The sequence below is a fragment of the Protopterus annectens genome, chromosome 17.part0 (genome assembly GCF_019279795.1).
Source record: "Protopterus annectens isolate FY-2018-M chromosome 17.part0, PAN1.0, whole genome shotgun sequence".
Classification (NCBI taxonomy): domain Eukaryota; kingdom Metazoa; phylum Chordata; order Ceratodontiformes; family Protopteridae; genus Protopterus; species Protopterus annectens.
The window spans coordinates 127,222,024-127,238,068 of NC_056751.1; the positions used below are offsets into that span (position 1 = coordinate 127,222,024).

General features: G+C 39.3%; 1 protein-coding gene across 2 annotated transcripts in view; it reads right to left on the minus strand.

The window, feature by feature from the left end:
* Window positions 1-14,631, minus strand: part of LOC122791245 (FK506-binding protein 4-like) — a 139,846-nt gene extending 125,215 nt beyond the window's left edge. Inside the window, exons 1-3 of one of the 2 annotated variants that reach the window (XM_044058909.1) lie at window positions 14,237-14,631; window positions 13,584-13,631; window positions 10,105-10,107 (exon numbers count right to left, since the gene is read on the minus strand). In XM_044058909.1, coding sequence (XP_043914844.1) covers window positions 10,105-10,107; window positions 13,584-13,631; window positions 14,237-14,282 — 97 coding nt within the window. In that variant the 5' untranslated portion in view covers window positions 14,283-14,631. The remainder of the gene's footprint in view (window positions 1-10,104; window positions 10,108-13,583; window positions 13,632-14,236) is intronic. The other variant, XM_044058910.1, reaches the window with a different exon arrangement.
* Between the last annotated feature and the right edge of the window lie 1,414 nt (window positions 14,632-16,045).

Sequence of the window (16,045 nt, forward strand, 5' to 3'; positions counted from 1 at the left end):
AACACAGCCAATGTGTGAGTGACCAAGTAAATCACTGAGCAGCATTTACTAGAATGTATACATTAATAATGCTTAACTATACTATGTTGTTTATTATAAATAATTCATTGTATGCACACATATTGCATGCGTGCGCAAACACACACACACACACATACATAGTGTGTGTTTCTGTATATGTATATAAAGTATATGTGTACAAAAGCGTGTGTGTGTATTTAAACACAGTTAAGTACTTCTGATTTCCTTTTCTAGGTGTTCTTAATGCTAGGGCAAATAGTAAATGTATGTTAAAGTAAATTCAGCTGTATATTATGGTTGCTCTCTGACAATGCAAGGACTGACTCAAAGTCAGTGGGAATCTCTTACAATGGATCTGCATGTGCCAGATATGCACCCCTCTCTGAAAGGATGTCACACTAAACATAAAAGACATTTTTATGAACAGTATCAGTGCACCTAGCTGATAGGGTTGCCACCTGACTCTCTTTCTGTAGTTCTGGCCTGTGTGTGTGTGTGTGGGGGCTTGAAAATGATAAATGCATTTATACTTTACAAGAAAGCATATTTACTGACTTTTCTCTAAATGTCACAACATTTTTTGCTACTACTCAAGTTATCTTAACACACTGGTGAGATCAGATCATAAACTAATCTCGCTGGAGGTCCTCATCCCGCCCCCACCTGAAACAAAAAGCTTGTACAGGCTTACAAGGCAGATCCTGCCTCTAGAACTTTTTGGACAGTTGTGACAGGCCCAGAGGCATTGATGAGGGAAAGGCATCTACCTGGACCTCATCCCCGACTAAAAACTTCAAAACACACAATGAAGGACTCATAAATCACTCAAAATGTAAACTAGCAAATCACAAGAACATCTGCAACCTGGTCAGTTGCAAGAACTGTGAGAAGGGCCCATGTCGGACAAGCCTGTCACCCTAAGGTCCCTCAGAGTACTGTGTCCCACACGGTACAGAGTTAAGCATCTACTTTCTGAAGTACACTTTCACAGTACAAGCAAACACAGCAAGTTTATGGATGACTGGCAAAGTTATGACATGCAAAACAGCATCATACACAGCCATACACTCCAGAAGGACACTGTGCCAGATATCCTCTGCCAATGGAGCAGCCAAAAATGCAGAGCCAAAACCCTTTGGGAAAAAAAGGTTACCCATAAAAACCATATTATTTGGCAACCCGGTGGGAAAAGAAAGGTATAGGCGAGAAAAATAGGACAACAGAGAAAGGGGGAAATGGGGATCTGGGGACCCAGTAGCCTTCAGTTAAACACCTTTTAGCCTAAAGTAGTTAGAAAGTATATGAAGTAATTCTATCTGAAGGGTAGGATCCTTCTGAGGGATTCATACTCATCACCCCCTAGGTCCTGACTCATCGTAGCGTATGATTGAGACAATACAATGCGTTCGAATGAAGATTCCTCGACCAGACACCTGATGCAGCCAAAAGCAGAAGGCCTCAAAGTAAAAAAATATAAAGGATAAAAAATATGTCTTATGCTGAAGACTGAAGAACTGAGCCAACTCACAGTCTCATGCACAGAGCTTTGAAGACTCAGAATGTGCCTAGATAATGCCAAATTTGAACCCATGCCACCCAGATTTACGACTCAAATATCAAGATCCCAAAAAACACAAAGAGGCGGGAGACTTAAGCCTTGAGGTTAAGTATAGAACGGTTATGGATAGAGCGGTTCATCACTTGAGATTCTCCCAGACTCTCCCTATGCTGTGGAACAAAACACAGAGACAGAGGAGGCAGAGCCTGGCCTGGCCTTGTTCAAGAAGGAGGACCAATGGATGAGATGTGGAGATATATACCCCCACTACTTCAGTGACAGAGGACCAGAAACAGAAAGAAAATGATAGGCATAGTTTTATTCAAACTAAAGGGTGGCGAAAGCCACATAACTATGGGCTAGGCTTATAAATGCCCTTGGGCAGATAGCCTAGTATGAACCTATGAACCTATGAACAAACTATTATAAATAACATTTAAAGCTTAGAATTTCAACACTGTATTGCTGCTTATGTAAATTTGCCAGAAAAGTTGACAATTGCCTTTAAACCCCTGACTGATCTAATTGCTTTGCTTTGCTATGAAAAGGAAGTGTTAAGTTCTCCTCCCCTTTGCAATAAAAACAATGGAAACAATTCCCCAGCTTTGTGTCTTTTTTTTTTACATCAGCTGTTGTGTTTCTGACATTAGCAGGATTAATTACCCATCTAAAATTAACAGAAGTACCCGACAGGGTAAGCTACAGATTTAACTGTGTCTATGATATGTCATGCAGGTGGAGACGAATTTCTCTGCAAAGTATGTGAGAAGTTGAGCCCATTCATGCATGTCTCCACACAGAAGATGCTCTAGCTGAGAATCAAATTCATCTCAAGTGAGTAGCTGAGTAAAATTCTGATGCCCCATACTTATGGCATTGAGCATCACTAGATCTCTGCCACCATTATCCACTATATCAACCATTAGTATGAAACTACGTCCCTGTTTAGGTTCTCATTGGCAACAATGGTATGCACCATTCTGAAATTATTTTAATCTTATAATATAAAACATTGTTTCCAGACAACATCTCTGTGATCTTCTTATGTGTAGTACTCCATATCTTCAAAAGGATAATACACGAAACCACTACCAATGTCAATGCTTATCCAAAGATGGTCTGAGCAGAAACTAGCCTGAGATTTTACTACTACTACTATCACCATTCTTTAATCGTTTAGACTGTATGTGAAACTGGGTTTATACAACATTTTGTGATATTTCGTCATCTTAAAATATGAAAGCACTGCTTTGGGTTACTTCTTTTAGGACATTCTAAGGCAGAGTTTAGATATTTAGTGCTGTCTGAAGAACAGCTGTTTATGCTTCTAATCAATTCTTTCCCAGAAAACTGCATAGCCTATAATTTTCATATCCTATTATGGCCAATTTAATTTTATGATGTGTGTCTCACTTCCATGTTAAAGAATGTAATGCGTGCTTGGCTGCTGACCAGATATGAGAGAAAGGTATGGTCAGAAGTTTTTAATGAACCATGACAAACCAGTCTTTAGAAGTCATAGTTTCATAGAACAGTGAAAAAGATGGAAACTGACACAGAGGGAATTCAAGTAACTGGACACATTCATAACAGTTCAAGACAGGCTAAAATCTCCTTTCTACAAACAAAAGAAAGAAAGAAATTAGTTGCTTTTTGGAAGGTTGTAAAGGCAAGCAATTCTATTTCTAGAAGACCCTAGCCGTACTTATGAGCTGTTATTCCAAAATTCCTTGGTATATACTACAGTACAATGAACTCATTTTCCTTCATATTTGCTCTGGTCACTCATTTATCAAACTCAGGAGCCCCACCTCTTCGTCTTATCTTTTAACTGTTTTAAATTATAATGCCTTGAAAAGTAGAATCATTTGGCTTTAATTTCTTCCCATTCAGAGCAATAATGTTTCATTTATCCAAATAACTTCTTAAAAATGACCTATTACCACAAAAACTTAGCAGCAGAGATGGTCTTCAACCCAGGTTTCTAAAATCCAGCAAATCCCTCGTTCTCATATATATATATATATATATATATATATATATATATATATACATATATACATACACATACACACACACACAATCTGTCTCTGATGTCAGTCACATTCCTGGACCTTTGAAAATCAGTTATTATTATCTCCTGTGCTGAAATGTTCTCATCCTTCTTCCTTTGATCAGCTTCATCCAGTTTCCCTCCAGCCCCATCTATATAGACTGGTAGAAGAAATTTTTAACCATCAGCTAAAGTTTTTGGCTCATCCTAAAAGCTTTTTACTTAAAACCCAACAAATTTTCTGCAAACACCACAGTACTATCACTGCCATAATGAGATTCAGCAATATTATCAATAGAGGCATGGACTGGGGAAACATATGGACGTCATATCTGTAGATACCACCAAAGGTTATAACTCAGTCTCCCATCCTTATTTTGTTTCTGCACTGGCAGTTCTGGTATTGCATCATCCCTATTTTCAGTGAATCTAACTCTACCTCAGAAACACATCTGGACAGCACTAGCTGTACCTCACAAACACATCTGGACAATGCTAGCTCTATCTCAAATGTATCTGGACAATGCTAGCGCCTCACAGGTCCGGTTTATCATGGAGTTCCACAGGACTTTGTCTGATGCTCCCACCTTTCTGCTCTTTTGAACTGCACAAAGTCTTAAAATGAAAATTCTCCTTTATGCAGACATCCTCACTATCTATTGCACCAACCTATGCCCCACAACTACTGCTGTAACTCTCACAACTTACATTCAGAATGAGCACCCCTGGTCAAAAGCAAGCTGTTAATAATTCTCTAAAGGGAAAACAATATGACTTGGCCAGTGGTAGATCTGGAAATTTGCAAATGGGGGCTCGGTTTGGAAAATAGACCAATAGAAAGCATGTGCAGGGGGTGATAGAGATGACCTTAGACAAAATAGTGCCTTAGGCAAAGGGTCCCAGTGCCATGGTTCCCTACATCTTGACCTCTACGCAATATTCAAATTACTTTTTCCTATCTATTCCCATATTTTTATTTTATTCTTCTGCTTTTTCCTGCATCCTTTTAACATGCTCTAAGTGGCAAACAGTGCAGTATAACAACTGTGGATTTTATTATATATTCTTTGTATAGTACAGCACACTTGTTAGATCGTGTTTTAAATTTACTGTTTTGAACATTTTTCCAGTAAGCAATGAAACAAAATTTATGAACCAATAATAACAAAACTGCCCGATTCAGATAATTTCTATCACGATAGTGTACTCAAATTTTTGTCATTACAATCCACCAATATCAGTAAATATGCACAATCTCTGCAGAAGTAAAAATTATGTAAATAAGTCCACATTAAAGAGATCTATAACTAATGAAGAGGTTGCTGCTAGCAAGCAGCTTTATATTTAATTGTTCCATCTACAAATAAAGTGCCTGTTGCCCTTGAAGACTAAATTGTCTATAGTACACTAAAACAAATCATAAGTGAGTAATATTGCAATATGGAATGGATGACAAACTGATAACAGGTTAATAGTTACTAGCTATCTCCTCCAAAGGAAGACATTCTCAGGACTGCAGCCTCCACCTCCTTTAAAGTGCAACACAGTACAGTATCAGCAATTCATCTGCATACTGTGGGAGTAGAACCCACAGCCTTCTGCATCAAAAGCAAGTATACTACCTGTTGTGCTACTAACAATGCAAACAGAATTTGCATAAGCAGCACTAAACCTCTCTTCCCCTGAAGCCCTCAGGTCCTTACAACCACAAATTTTAAAAGGAACTGGCCAAAAGTATGAGACAAACATTCTGTGAAAATCTGGACAGTTGAGAGCCATGGACTCCCTCAAGTGGTGGTATGGATAGAGAATTCAGGCTCCTGTTTCTTGTACCTAAGGTACAGGGTTTGGGCCTGAGTCACCAGGTATACCTAACTGGGTCATTTTAAACACACACATACACATACTCGTGGAACAGTAGTAAAAATTCACATGCTGAACTAAGTGTAGCATGTCCAACAGTCTGGGTTTGACATGGCCTTGTATGTTAAGCAGAGATCGCCTCTGAGTAGACAATATGCGACAGAGTACAGCTGGAGTTTTTTTAGATGGTCAGCATAGGGCATCTGCTTTAGGCCTGTGATTCTTTTAGTGAGGTATTTCTGTGGCCTTTCCATTTGCTGCAGATGTCTTGAGAGTTACATACCAAACTAGGAATTGTATTCTATAATGGCTCTAATGAGGGACGAGTACAGTGGGATAATGACCTCCTTTTTTCTGGATGAAAAGCCCTTAGTGATGAGGTGTGCCACATAGAAGGATTTCCTGACTGTTGTGGCGATGTGGTTATCGAAGGTGAGACCACTGTCCACCTGTGTCCCTAAGTCTCTTATCACACTTTCAGTGTTTACTGTACTGCCACCTATGTGGTAATTCATGGGTACATGCTTTTTCCCAAAGGGGATAACTACACATTTCTTGGCATTGAGCTTGAGCCCATGGCTCTGGCACCAAGCATCTGTTTCTGTAAGGCCCTTTTGAAGAATATCCACATCATTTGGGGATTAAATAATGGCTCCCAGTTTGCAGTCATCTGCAAACTTTGTTAGCCAGAGTACCTTAGTGCTGGCCTGTACTTCAGAGAAGTAGATGCCAAACAAGAGCGGTCCCAGGACTGAACCCTGAGGTCCTCCACTTGTCTGGAGCTGGATTTGGAGTCAGCTACTTTTACAGTGTGGGTTCTGTCAGTAAGCCAGTTGGCAACCCATCAAGTGACTTGGGGATTAATGCACAGCTTAATAAGTTTAGATATGATTCCAGAGTGGGGGATGGTGTCAAAGGTCTTGGTGAGGTCCAGATAGGCTGTGTGGGCCACCTTACCCTTGTCCACAGCTCTGGAGACTGATTCAAAGAAGTCAATCAGGTTCAGGGGACAAGATCGGCCCTTTACGAACCCAAACTGTGTGGGGTCCAGTGCTTAAAGGTTGCCAATGTCTTTGTTTATATGTTCCATTGCCTTGCAGATCAGGCTCATCAGACTGATGGGGCAGTAGTTCCTGGGATCCAAGGTGGATCCCCCCTTGTGGAGTGGGATAACCGTAGTTGTGCGCCACTCAGTGGGCACGAAGCCTGAGGTGAGGCTATGATTAAACATGACACTTAGGTGAGGTGCCAGTTCATTTTGTAGTTCATGTAGTACACAGCTTGGAATATCGTCTGGTCCCATGGATGCTGTATTCTTATCTTTGGAGAGTGCATTTTTTACCTGTATGGCAGTTATTACCGGAATTTGGCAATCTTTTGGTATTGAGATGGGCCCATTAGGGGGTGAGAGGGGGTGAAGTTTGCATTGAATCTATCTGCCAGAATATTGGCAATATCCTTGGGATCAGTATATTTAATGCCATTCTGTTGTAGCTCAGAGCAGATGTAAGCATTACCATTTAGATTCTTGACATAGTTATAGAATGCATTGTGGCTGTCTTTGGAATCTTTGGCAATTTTTATTTTCGTAACTAGGTTTGGAGGATTTTATGAGGGATCTCAGATTCTTACTGAGGCTGGTAAGGGAGCTCTGGTAAGGGGTATCTTGGCAAGTTTAGCAATGGTATGGGAAACAACCATTAAACTACAATATGGTCCCGATTCCAAACTGTCAAGTTTATATCCCACCCAAAAACACCTGTTTGCTTTGACCCCAGATCAAATAATTCAGTCACAGTATGTATTTATTTATTTATAAACACTTTAGCCATGGTACTAATTGGTGGCTGCTAACAAAGAGGGGCAAATCAGTAGCGGCTGCACTGAGATCACATCATGAGTCAGCAGGAAGAGGCAGGGCTGTTTTCTCTCTCGCAATAAGCTCCTCCCAGCTTTACTGCCAACAGCAGTGGCAAAGTTTGGAAATGTACTGCCAATCTACCGCTTTGGCAATACACATTTCTAGTTTCAAAATTTGCTAAGCCTTTTTTTTCTTTTTAAATTTGGTGCCATGCTTTTACTGTAAATAAGCTAAGGTAGCAAAAGGGGGAGGCATGCACCCCTGTGCCAAAGCCTAAATTTGCCATTGTTGGCTCTGTGCCTCACCTAAAGAATTATCTTACAGACTTGTATATTAAAGGACCTACCTATCTAAAATCTACCAAATTAAATAATATAAATATTTATATGTTTGGCAAAACCCTACCCCTATTTGGTAATTACTGTACAATATTTGTTGCATTAACACTATTCACACACTGAGTAATAAACTAGATGCAGAATTGCAAAGAGAAAAGTGCTGAAATACAAGGTTGATACTAAAAAGGAGAGTTTATATTACAGAAAATGCATATGTCAAGAGATGTGTTAGAATACGGGCTTAGGAACGTGGAGAGAGTAGAATGTAGTATTAGTTGAGTATTAGTATTGAGTAGTATTGTGGAGCTTTTCTCCCCGGGCCTCCGCTGAAAATGGACCTACGTCCAGTCGGACACTCCCGGTCAACAAATGTAAATAAATAAATAAATAAATAATAAATAAATAAATAAATAGTTAATGAGATATTGTCCCGGTCCCCTTCAATAAACACATCACACCGAATGACATTTGATGACCTTTATTAAACTTTCATAAACATAACTTTGTTATCCAGTATTCATTAATACAAATGACAACACACTATAGCTGATTGAATTCCAACATCCAAATCCATGTAATATTAATCAGGACAGCATGACCTTGCTCATCCTGACCTAGTAAGGATTCCAACATCCACATCCATGTAATATTAATCAGGGCAGCGTAACCTTGCTCATCCTGACCCAGTAAGCAGTGTCCATACCTCCAACTCACTTACTTATAAAGCAGTGTCCCACTACTCACTTCATATACCATTTATTGAATTGCACATCCCACTTATTTTACTTATAAAGCAGTGTCCCATTACTCATTTCTTTATCACTTATTGAAATAACAGCCAACCAAAGAAGTAGCTCCCTTACCCCCGCTTGTTTATTTATCTAGCCACCTCAATACTCACCTCATTTCTCAATTCATTGGAATGAAGAGGGGGAACAGAAGAGGGCACACCTGTCCCTCTGCTCCACCTACCAGCCTAACAAGGCTGTTCCCCCTCTCTCCAATAAACTTTCAGCAACCTAACCACCATTGATTCATTAGGCCAACATCATTCTGTGTACCCTATCCCTGGTAACTAAGATGGATCTGTATCATCACCTCCTAAAGCCCTATCACATAACTAACAAAATAGCCAGTTACCCAAACAATTGAAAACAAACCACTGATCCCTTTCCTAAAGCCAGTGTAACAAACCATAAATTCATAACCCCGTATAGCCACTACACATGAACTAAATAATCTGTATCTCAAAGCCAACGGAAGCCTCAAGGATGTAAAAGACATTACCAGCCAACTGTACAACCAAACATAAAACCCACGACCAATAAGACTATGCAGACACAACTGCCTATCCTTATGTTACCTTGCATCCCATTTTACCACCCCAATGAATGTAATAACCAAATTAAATTCCTTTAATGTCAGAGCAGTAACAATCCTAACATCACACCACCTGTCCATTATAAACATAACATGCTTTAAGTCCCCATCATGGCATTAAGCAACTAACCCATAACAGCAGCCTTATATAATAGTCATCTAAGAGCCATCCGGCCATCCCTCCAACCAACCGATACCACGCAGCAACTAAAGTCATTCTCACATTTTCTGATATTACCTCTGAACTCCCCTCCTGGCTAAACCCTAGCCACGACACAAAGTAGAACATGCCAACTTCTGAAAACTCCAAAAACATGCCTTATTTAAACCTTCTATCACCTACATAAACAAAGCAACCTGCTCCCAAAATGTCCAAAGCCACCCTCATGCCTACAATGCTTCCAAAACCCTACCCACAAAATTCCCTCAAGCGTAATTAAATGGTTCTTGTAGTACTCCATCTAACCCTAAACTAGTATGAAACATTACCAACACCCATCACACCCGATGAAGCATATCAGCGACCTATCACCATATCATAGTCTGTCTACCAACACAGTAACCTGAATAGATAACTGTAAATGCACACCTAAAGCTCCACCCAAATCCAACATGCCTAACAGCGTACTACTATATTAATGGACTGGAAACCTTATTACCTGCCAATCCCAAAACCAACCCAACTTCAGCTGTTAATTCCACCCCACCTAGGTTCTACCCCCCAATCCCCTTAATGTTAACTAAACACCATGCTCCAAATTTACCTCAAGTATATCTGACGCCCACAGTAATCTCGAACCATACCACTCCTACATCCCTAAATGAGCACCTATAATCAAATCATTACCTGCAACCTCACTACCTTCCACGCCAATGTCCAGAACCTCCCTCATGCCCACCAGCTGATACAAACTGTGCCCTTCGCCATATCTGCTGGCTTCAGGCCATCAGCTGATACGACCTCTGCAGTGATCATGAGTGACTGCCTTATGCATCACTCCGACATCTAGAACACCCAACATAACACCACCATCTGCAAAGAAAGAAAATGTACACATTCTTCCAGCATTGAGACACCACCCAAAAATGTAGTAAATTAACCTAACCCAGTCACCCACGGAACTGAAGTAAGTGCAGCTAAAAGCTCCTTGACCGACTGAAATGTCCCAAATTGTTCCCAAGCCTGAACTAAACCAAGTTGACAATCCATCCCACCAATCTCCTAACCCCTGATGGCTGCACTGCAATATGACCAGGCTAGCAACACCCGTCCATATGCTCTACTTCTAAAAGTTACCCCAAAATCCTGCCATAAGCATCTAATCCTTCTAACCCCATCTAACATGCCCTGGCCTAACTGCATCAGCAAACCATACCACTCCATCTTGACCAAGTGAAAATGGACCCTATTCCCCCAACTTCTCCTGATAACACTATACCAGCCAAATTAAAACCGGTTGGAAAATCCCATGTCCCATCTCCAGCCAATCTACCCCTTTTGACAGCCAAGCCACCACCAATCCCCCCAAAAGTAAGAAAGTAAGCCCCGACCCACTCCTCCTGCCACCCTCACATACCTGCAATACCCATCAAGTCCTCCTACTCTGAAAGGAATACATATAGCGTACAACCTCCTATTAGTCCCAGGAAAGGAGTAACAAACAAACTAACCAAATGCCTTACTTAAACCTTCTAAGTACCGTGTACCTACAAAGGACCCAGCTCCTCCAACCCACAATGCTTTATCAACCTCACCTACTTTAAAGTCATACATGTACCAAACCACCTATTGTTATCAGCCCAAAGCACAAGTCAGATTCTGCACACGAGGGGCAAATTTGCCTCAGATTTGAAACAAACCATAAAGTCACTCAGAGGTTCCTCAGATAACCCAGTAAACTCAAAGCCATAGATGATGCATGTTTCATCGTTTCAAAGTATAGTACTAGGCTATCTGCCCTGGGGCATTTGTAAGCCTAGCCATAGTGATGTGGCTTTTGCCACCCCATGAAATGGTACAAAAAATGTACAGAATAAATTTAGAATACTGTGTCTCTGTCTAGTAGTGACACAATGAAGGTCCCCTTATATAATAGAATTAGTTTACTGTGCCCCTGTCTAGCAGTGACACAGATGTGACCCCTGGGGTAAACTTATGATCTCCCATCCACTCATCAAGATTTCTCTTGAAGAGAGTCAATGAGGGGCTCTGCCTAATACGAACTGGGATCTTGTTCCAAAGCATGGGAAGCCTCTGGGTTATGAATCTATACCTCCAGCATGTCCTATTCAAACTTGGCTAGCTTGTGAGAGTCATAGAGCCAGTAGCCAAGTGACTTCCTATGGTCCTATGATTGCTGTGCCTCCACTCCACTTGTGGAACCCCATACTCCTCCTAAACAATCCCCAACCCTGCTTTACAATGCCCCCCCAATGTGCCTCCCCACTTGCCCCCACACTACCCCAAGGTACCAACTCTGATGTGCCTTAAAGAGCACTGAATAAAATAGGACTACCTGCGACATCATATATACACACACACACACACACACACACACACACACACACACACACACACACACACACACACACACAACCATTAAACCTCCCTCCATGCCCAACTAATCCAAACTGTCTGATGGATTACCTCTAGGTTGTCATGGACATAAACTTGCAGTATAGCAAGTTCATGCCAAAATGTGACTCCTTACCCAGTTTCACTTGCATAAAACCCTTAAGCCCCTCCCTGCCCATACCTCATTTCATCGCAATCATCCCTCTCTATTTAACCCTTACCTCCACCCTCACCTTCTTTACTCCTACTAATATATTTAACTATATTTAACTGAAGATATCCCTGGACAAATTGGTTTGTTACCAAACCTCATTAATTTGTACTGAACAGAGTTAGGTAGATAAGTTCAGAGCTTTTAATGAGAAACAGTGATGTTATCATTTAACGTCATCTGCTAGAGCATTCCAGACTGCAGATGTGAGTTTACAGAATATTGTTTCACTTGTGAAAACTATGAATGAATGCTGTTAAAGGTAAGCGAGTAAAATTAAAAGTGTACTGGTGATCAGTGATGAAAAGCTTAGCTACAAAGGTGGACAGAACTCAATGTGAACTTGCCATGTTCTGTAATTGCTAAGGTGTCAGCTGCAGTGAACACAGCACAAGGCTGTGAAGTGACAAAGATTAATACACCTGCAGGTTTTACGTAAAATCTCTTGTAAAACTGAAACACAAGACCGACAAGAGGGGAGATTGTACTCTACAGATGAAAATGGCTTTAGCAATACATTTTCTAGTGTCAGGTGAGAGTAGATTTCAGACCCTATAAGCAAGTTTAAGTCTGTATGTTTTTATGGTGATGTCTACGTGTTTACTGAAAATAAGTGTTCGATCTAGATGACTACCCAGGTAACTGAATAGATAATCTTAGGTTAGGAAAGTTCCCTATGAATATGCAGCCTGTAAAGGTGAGACTGAAGGGAATTACTCTTCAGAGGAAAAGCTCACAAAGTTTACTTTACTAACAACATGTTGTCTGTGTTGGTTGAAGTGGTGAGGTGTCAAAATCATAAATGATTCCACATTCAGCTACGTGTGATGATATTAGAGGATATAAATGGTGTTTGTAGTAGAGATAAAAAGATTGTCAACAAATAATCAACAAGCACAGTTACTCCTAAGTAATTCCTATATGAACAGGCTGAGTGGGTCACTGATATTATTTCTGTCATTACTGTCTATTTGTCATTATACAATTGTGAAGACATGAAGAGTTGGCATTTTTCTTTTATCGTGAACCTATATGGGCTGCAGTTATAGCCGAAACTACTGCCCAAAGCAATTCTCATAATTTTCCCATGCATTTTTTTTTCAGAAAATGTCTTCCCTAACTCAGAGAAACACAATTAATTATGTCTTTCCTAATGCAGAGAAACACAATTCTAATCATACTTAAGAGTATATTATTGTACAAAATGTTTGGTCTACATATTTCAGAAAAACAGAAACCTTAACAGATAGTTTAAGAAAGGAACATTTGAAATCCACCGAAAGGCATGCCTTTGGCAGTCTTCTCTCTGAATTTCAGTTTTTCAAGTTACGTGTTACTAGTTCCATCTGTTTTCAAGAATACAATGACATACTCAGAAAGGATTACCAGTTTTGTTCAATAACAAATCACTGTGTCTTCTCTAAAAAATGCAAGACAAGGGTAAGACATACAAATGGTAAAGACATGTTTCCTTTACATCTGTGGAAGGATGAAATATCAAGTTTGTGGTTTATACCTGACATTTATGATGGCTTAGAGCCTTTGTATTACAAAGAGGGAACACTATTAGGACAGGATGTTTATCATAATGCTCAGCATATGAAGCATACATTTTAACTCTACTTGTATTTCTTTTCTTGCCAAATCATGTGGTGAATCCTACAGTTTTTTTGTTTTTTTTTAATAAATCTTACAACAGGAAATTCTAGCCAAATGCACATACCTTCCGTTTCAGTGTCACTTTCTACCTTCCCATCAATTTCAATTCCAACTGAACAGGAAAAAAAATGTTATAAAAATGTTGTAATATCATATTGAAAATTCTGAAAAACACAAACATTCTCGAGTATGAAACAGAGTGAGTGGTTTTCATACTCAACACACAGGCAGAAAAGAATGTACAAATGACAGCAAATGAAATATGCGTTTTATTTTATCTCACTTTATATTTGCAGTGTGCTTGTAACAACTTTATAGATACATTTTACTAAAACATTCATTAAACTATTTATGTGTGCACGTGTTACCACTCAATAAAACTGTCTAAAATATTTAGTCTGCCATTACCTGTATATGAGAAATAAATATTACTTGATAAATTAATTGGTTTGTTTAGACTCTTCTCATACAGATAGAAAAAATATACACTTAATATGCAACATAATGATATTGACTAAACCAGTGACTAAAATCACTTAAAACTCACATTTAAGAGTTTACTACAGTGACAATGATGTTAACTAATTATTTCATTTTATTACCATATATTATTGGCATATTCACCGCTGTCAGACTGCATGCAAGCTGTTTAAAGCACCATGTCATAAACCACAATGTTCCTCTTGTAAGAAGCACTTAGCATTACTGCTTACTCACCATCTTCCATTAAGACTGCTAAGCGGCTTTTCTTTTTCTTTGCCATGCTTTAAATTCAGAGAACAGGCAACTAAGTGTGTCAGTTCAACCTATATTATAATGACAGGAAACATGAAAGAAAGACTTCAGTCCAGAGTCTGTATTAGTTTCCCACAGATTAGATGAGCTCTGTTCCTCCACTGCTTCTTCTTGTAAATGTCTCAGACACTATTCACTGAACACTATGGCAACAAGTGCCGACAGATGGAGACTCCGGCATATCTGATTGCTCCTTCCACAGTCAAGTTCTCTTCTTGTTTTGGCTTTGAGTAGTTATATATCAGCTCTTTTTTCTAAGGTTCCTGGGATGAGTAGTGTTGTATAAAGGCAGAGTATTGAATAAATAATGAATGTTCCCTAGTTATTACTAGGCACACACACACACACACACACACACACACACACACACACACACACACACACACACACACACACACACACACACTCATATGAGTGTAGGCACATGCATTCATGCTTGCATGGTAATATACACTCAAACACACATAGACTTGCAAGCACACATTCAAACATACCCACGTATGTCCAGATATATGTATTTGTCTGCACCTTTCTAGAGGCTTAGTAAAAGTAAAAATCGTTCACTCAGTACATGCAGAGTAGTGGACTACAGACTTAGGATATCATAAACATATTTCAACTCAATGTGTATCATTGCTAGTTTTCAAGTTTACAAAATCCAGTCATATGAATTAAAGCATTAGTGATACAAATAGCAATTATTATGTGATAACATATACAGTGAATAGCACTGTTACATTAACTGCAGAACTGTAATAATTTATTAAACCTTATGCAGTGCATGGAGCACTGTGATTATGCTAAAAAAATTACATCTTGGTTCAGCACTGCTATAACACAAGACCCAACCATAACAACAATTATTGTTAAGCTCCCCATGCATTGTTAAGGTCAGGTTTACACTAAAAGCAGACAGTACTGACCAATAAATTGCAGCAGCTGGCCATGAAATAGGTTTCAACTTCTGTTTCTGCTAAAGTACAAACATTACTTGGGGTACTACTGCTTCCCTTAAATAGGGAATATGTAGGGATGTCAACCAGTTCCCCATTGCTTTACCAACTTTCAAATATGGCACAACACATCACATTTTTTAATAATCCACACAAAAACTTCATCAGAATCTAACAAACAACTCAAACATATTCTTAGAAAATGGAGCAAAAACAGTCATGTGGTAATCAAACAACCAATCAATGCCTGTCCTTAGGTAACAGTAGGTTAGAAAAAAACTACCCGAACCAAAATAACAGGTAATCCATCCTTGAGGCTGATGATATAATTTCACTCAACACATACTTAACATTACATTTTTCCAAATATTCAATTATATTCATATAATTCAAACGAGTATGTCTAAGATTGTTGGTCCCTGCTTGACACATCATATCTTGGTTTTACCAGACAGCCTTTGTGGTAATATTGGCACTTCAATCAATTTCAGTCCTAACAAAACTGATATTGCATGTGAGTTCTTATCCCATTTACCTAATTCTCTTACAACAGGCCTTAATATAGAATTGTCCAAAATTAGGGTTTCTTGATTTTTTTATCCTTAGAAAATGCTGACATGTTTACATGTATTTGCTTAACAACAGCAGCTGCATAGCCATTAGTATTCTGTATTCCCTTCCAACTAGTTTTTTTGGTCAATTTCCTTCTCATAATATTGCGGTCTGGTGTTCTCCTGCTTCACATAGTGATGGCTCTTGTTCAACATTCTGTGTAGTT